At 15.9% G+C, this 5,483-nt stretch overlaps 2 protein-coding genes across 2 annotated transcripts; both read left to right on the top strand.

Annotated features, from left to right (window-relative positions):
* Positions 1-1,249: 1,249 nt before the first annotated feature.
* CORC01_14277 (uncharacterized protein) lies at positions 1,250-1,399 on the top strand (the record flags this gene model as incomplete). Its single annotated transcript, XM_022625888.1, has 1 exon — positions 1,250-1,399. A coding segment is annotated over one exon (150 nt), but the record flags the coding sequence as incomplete, so codon positions are not given.
* Positions 1,400-1,796: 397 nt separating this feature from the next.
* On the top strand, positions 1,797-1,949 carry CORC01_14276 (uncharacterized protein; the record flags this gene model as incomplete). Its single annotated transcript, XM_022625887.1, has 1 exon — positions 1,797-1,949. A coding segment is annotated over one exon (153 nt), but the record flags the coding sequence as incomplete, so codon positions are not given.
* Between the last annotated feature and the right edge of the window lie 3,534 nt (positions 1,950-5,483).

Below are 5,483 nucleotides of genomic sequence, written 5' to 3'. Positions count from 1 at the left end.
TTATTTTAATAATATCCTTATTTTTTCTTTTAATTTTAAAATATATAAAAAATATATTTATATAATATTTTAAAAATTTTAAAATATAAAACTCTTTATTAAGCCCGATAAATACGAATTTTATATATAAAAAATAAATTTTCTTAGCTATACGATTATATTAAAATAAATCTATATATAAATATTTAAAATAATAATAATTAAGGATTAGCCTATACTTTTTAACATTAAAAATATATAGTTATTTTTAAAATTTATTAATTTTTACCGACGATTTTTTAAAAACTATATTAACATTATTAAACTTTTTAATAATTTAATAAAAAAAAATATAACTTTTATTTAAAATAAAAAATATAAAAAAGCTTTTAATAAAATTAAAAACTTAATTATTTCGAAACTAATAATTATAATTCCGGATTTAAAAAAACCGTTTAAAGTCGAGATTAACAATTTAAACTTCGTTATAAAAACTATTTTAAAATAATAAAATTAATAAAAAATATTTTACCTTTATATATTTTATTTTAAAACGTTTTATAAAATAGAATTAAATTAATAAATTTACGATAAAAAATTAATAATTATAATCGAAGCTTTTAAAAAATAAAAACTATAGCTCTTAAAAACTAAATACGAAGTTATTATTTATATAAATTATAAAAACCTTACGAATTTTATAATAAATAAAAATTTAAATAAATAATAAATTAAATAAAACGAATTCTTATTAAAATTTAATTTCTAAATTATTTATTAAAAAGGTTTAAAAAACGGTAAAATAAACGCTTTTAATAAACGACTTAATTACGAAATTATGGTCCCTAAGGAAATATAAATAATCTTTAAATACGATAATAATAGTAATCTTATATTTATTATAAAACTTTTTATAATAATTAAAAAAGTTAATATTAGCCTATTTAAAAAAATAATTTTTAAATTTATTATAAAAATTTATAATACTTAAGCATATAATTATTAAAGTATTATAAAAATATAAAAACGGATTTATTAATATTATAATAAAACCGTTATAAAAGTAGAAATCGTTAAGGCTATTAAAAACTATAATATTTATAAAAAAAATAAAAATAGCTTTTATAAGCTTTATAAAAAGCTATAACTTTTACCGATGCCTTTAAAAGTATAGTATTTAATCTTTTAAGACTTTATTATTAAACTATTAAAATTTAAAAAACTATTAATAAATATATAATGCGATAATATTTTAATTATTATCGACCGACTTATTAAATTTACCTATTTTATATTATATAAAAAAATAAGTAATATTAAAGAATTAATATATACTTTTTTTAAAATAGTTATTATTAACTACGGTTTATTTAAAAAAATAGTTTCTAATAAAAATAAGTTATTTACTGCTAAGTTTTAAAAGTTTTTAATTTTATAACTTAATATAAATTATAAACTATCGACTTTTTTCTACTTATAAACCGATAAATAAATAAAAAAAACTTAATTAAATTTTTAAAGTATACCTCCGTTATTATATAAATTATAACCAAAATAATTAAATAATATTATTATTAATAGCTTAGTTTATATATAATAGCGTAATTAATAAAAATATAAAAAAATCCCCTTTTTACTTTAACTACGGATTTTAATTAATTATATATAAAAAAGTATATAAAGGATTATAAGTTATAAAAGCCGTAGTAAACGTAAATAAACTTAAGAAAATTTAAAAAAAAGCTTTTTTAAATTTTAAGTTTATATAATAGCGTATAAAAAAATACGTTAATAAATTAAAAATTAATAAACTAATTTTAAAAAAAAGAAATAATATATATTTCCTTCGCCGTAATATTAAAATAAAACGACTAAACGATAAATTAAATTATAAAAAACTTAAACCTTTCGAAATTATTAAAAAAGTTTTATTAATTAATTTTAAATTAAAACTCTTAAATACGATATAATATTACCTAGTTTTTTATATTTTATTTTTAAAACCGGTATTTAAAAGCTTATATATTAAAGATCGTATTATTATTAAACTTAATAAATTAAAATATAAAGTCGAACGAGTTATTAATTACTAAATTAAAAAAAGATATAAAAAATACCTTATTAAATAAAAAGATTATAAATACAAAAATAATATATAAGAACTTATTATAAACTTTTAAAACTCTTAATAACTTCTTAAGGAATATTAAAATTAAATTTAAACTTAAAACTCTTAATTATTATAGCGTTTTAATTAATAATATTAAAAATATTATTAACTTATACTTCTTAAGTTATTAAGGAAATACTCTTAGTATCCTTAAGAAATTCCTTTAATACGATACGACTTTTTTTAAATACTATTCGTTTTTAAAAATAAAAGCGTTTTAATTTAAATAATAACTTATTTAATTTAATTTAAGCCTGTTAATAAGCCTTAGCTTTTTTTTATAATTTTATAACTTTTTTTTAAAACTATGATTTTTTTTATTTATTTTTTATAATTAAAACAATCGGACTTTATTATTAAACGATTTACTATATTTATTAATTAAGACTTATAAAAAATAATCCTTAAGAAACTTATAAATATAAATAATATTAATAAACATATCGTATAAAATACTTAAATAATAATATATTCCGTAAATATTAAAATTAAAAAAAATTAAATAACGAATATTTTAAAAACGATAATTTAAATACGGTATTATTTTTATATTTTTATTAAAAAAATAAATAATATATAATAAACGGCGACGAGACGTAACTATTTATAATTTCGATTTTTTAATTTAATTTAATATAATATTAATATATTTTAATAAAAAATACTTAACGATTCTTTAATTTAAAAATAAATAACTTATTTATAGGCCTAGGGACTAGATTTTTAAAAAGAAGAGCTAATATTATAACTTAATACGTATTATTAAATTAAGGCCTTGTTTTATAAGACCTATAACGGCTATTATATTATATATATAATAATAAAAACTTAAACGGCCTCTTTTAAGATAAAAAAACTATAAATAAATTATATAATTATAATCGTACGATAAAATAAAAAATAAACGCTTATAAATAAATAAAATAAGCGATTATAAAAATATAGGACGGACGACCGCTTAATAAACGATTAGATAATAATAAATAAAATATTATAAAAAATATATTTACGATTAGGATTTATATATAAAATAGCTTAAGTTAGGCTTAAGGATAGACTTTTATAACTTTTTTAATAATTAATTTTTATATTAAATTTAACGATCGCTTTTAATTATTTTTATTAAGAATTTATTTAATAAGACTACGATTAATTACTAAAACCTTATTTATTTTATGATTTATAAATAATAGTTTTATTAAAGCTATTTTTATGACGACTATTATTTATAAATATCGTAACCTTGACTTTTATTAATATAAACCTTATTACGACTAGCTAGCCGTAATATTTATTTTATAATTATTAATATTAAATAGAAGATTTAAACCTCTATATAATTTATATAAAGTGAGTAATACTATAGTAAAAAGATATACGATTAGTTTAATAATTAATACGTAATATAAAAATCGAGATCGGTACGATATAAACTAAAGAGGATATTATATTATAAATATTATTAGTTCTTAAATATATATTATATAGGTAAATATATAAGTGATTATATAAGTAATTATATAGGTAATTATATATTGTTATGTCACCTATATATATTATATTAATTTTTTTAATCTTTTTATAAATACTAAAAATTATTTTTATTTATTTATAACTCCTTTACGTAAACTTTTTTTTCTTTTTTTTAAATAGTAAAGTATTCGAATTTAAAAACTTAGTTTAGGAGAGTTAGATCGAAAGTTTTTTAAGATAAAGGAAAATAATCTTTTATAAGCGGTATTTTTAAATATTTAGTAATTAGTTTAAACTAACTACCGTATTAATTAAAAAAGATATTTAGAATCTTATAGTCCTTATTTAAGATTTTATGAGATTATTTTTAAATTCTTACTAGGCTTAGGAGAGTTATTTAATCCTAATTATCCGTATTTTAAAAAATATAAAAGATATCTTTAATTATTTTTTAAACGGGGATGCTTTAAAAATAATAACTTTTTCGTTTTATATAAAATATAAAACTACTTAAATAAGTCTAAAATATTAATCGCTTAAATATTTTATTTTTATAAAATTAATATAATATTTTTAAAAATAAATTAAAAGACTTATTACCGGCGGTTTATTTTAATTACGAACTATTTTAAAAACTTTATATTATTTTTAATTATTATTACGTTTTAAAAAAAGTAAAGGATATTATAAAGGAAAATTTCTTTAGTTGTAAAAAAGTTTCAAGTTAATAAGAGCTTTTTAGTTCCTTTAAGGATCTTATAAAGATAGAGAATTTTATTTATTTATATTAAGAAATAGTAAAAAATTAAAAGCTTAGCTTAGAATATTTTAAATATAATAAGCTAAATAGCCTAGAACTTAATATATAAAATAATTAAGGTTTATTAAATAATATTAGTATTAAAATCAAAATTTAAGACTATTTTAACTAAATATACTTTTTATATTTAGGAAAGGTAATCCTAAATAATCTTTTATATCGTTTTTGTTAGACGGACTGGGGGGGATGTGTACACAGATCCCGGTGATAAGTTGGTGATCAAAGAAGTGATTCTATTCTGTGATGCTCTTCCTAAGTTCGTATAATAGGGAAAGTGTTTCGGAATGTGTCCTCGTACGCGACCAGAGCTGGTCACGTGTCGGAACATCTACGTGACTGAACAGAGGTTTAGTCACTCTTAATATACCGTACGTTTAGTCCCAGTTGTTGTTATTCCAATAGTTTTAATATATATAGGAAGTATAATAGTATCCTTGTTATTAAATATATTATCTTTAATAAAATTAATAGCGAGTTTTTTATTATTAATACTTATTTCGGTATTGCTAAGGTTATTAAATATAATAATATTATTTTATAATAAGTTATTAATTTATATATTAAATTAAAATAAATAAGTACTTTTTTATATATTATAATTTTATTAATAAAAGATTTTAAATATAAGAAAATAATTATATTAATATTCTTTATTCTTTTAATAGAGTTTTTATTTTTATTTTTATTAATCGGCCGTTAATATATTTTTAAAGTTGTTTATTACTTTTAACTTTTTTATTTTTTAAGAAAGCTATATATTTATTATAATTTAGCGATTATAAATAATTTTTTATATTTTTAATATATAATTAATACGTTTTTAGGATTTAATAGTATTAAGGTTATTAAAGTAATTTATAAAGATTTTACGCTTATTACCCGCCTTAAGTAGCTAAGATAGGCCTAAATAATAATTATTATATAAAGTTATTATATTTCTTAAAAATAATTTACTTTATTTAAAAATAAAAAACGATATAATAGCGTTTATAAAAATATTTATTTAAAAAATTTATAAAAAAAAAGTCTTAATTTAAATTA

The sequence above is a fragment of the Colletotrichum orchidophilum genome (genome assembly GCF_001831195.1).
Source record: "Colletotrichum orchidophilum strain IMI 309357 chromosome Unknown Scaffold_262.1, whole genome shotgun sequence".
Taxonomy (NCBI): Eukaryota; Fungi; Ascomycota; class Sordariomycetes; order Glomerellales; family Glomerellaceae; genus Colletotrichum; species Colletotrichum orchidophilum.
Note: the sequence above shows the minus strand (reverse complement) of the source record. Positions and strands in the feature narration are given on the sequence as shown.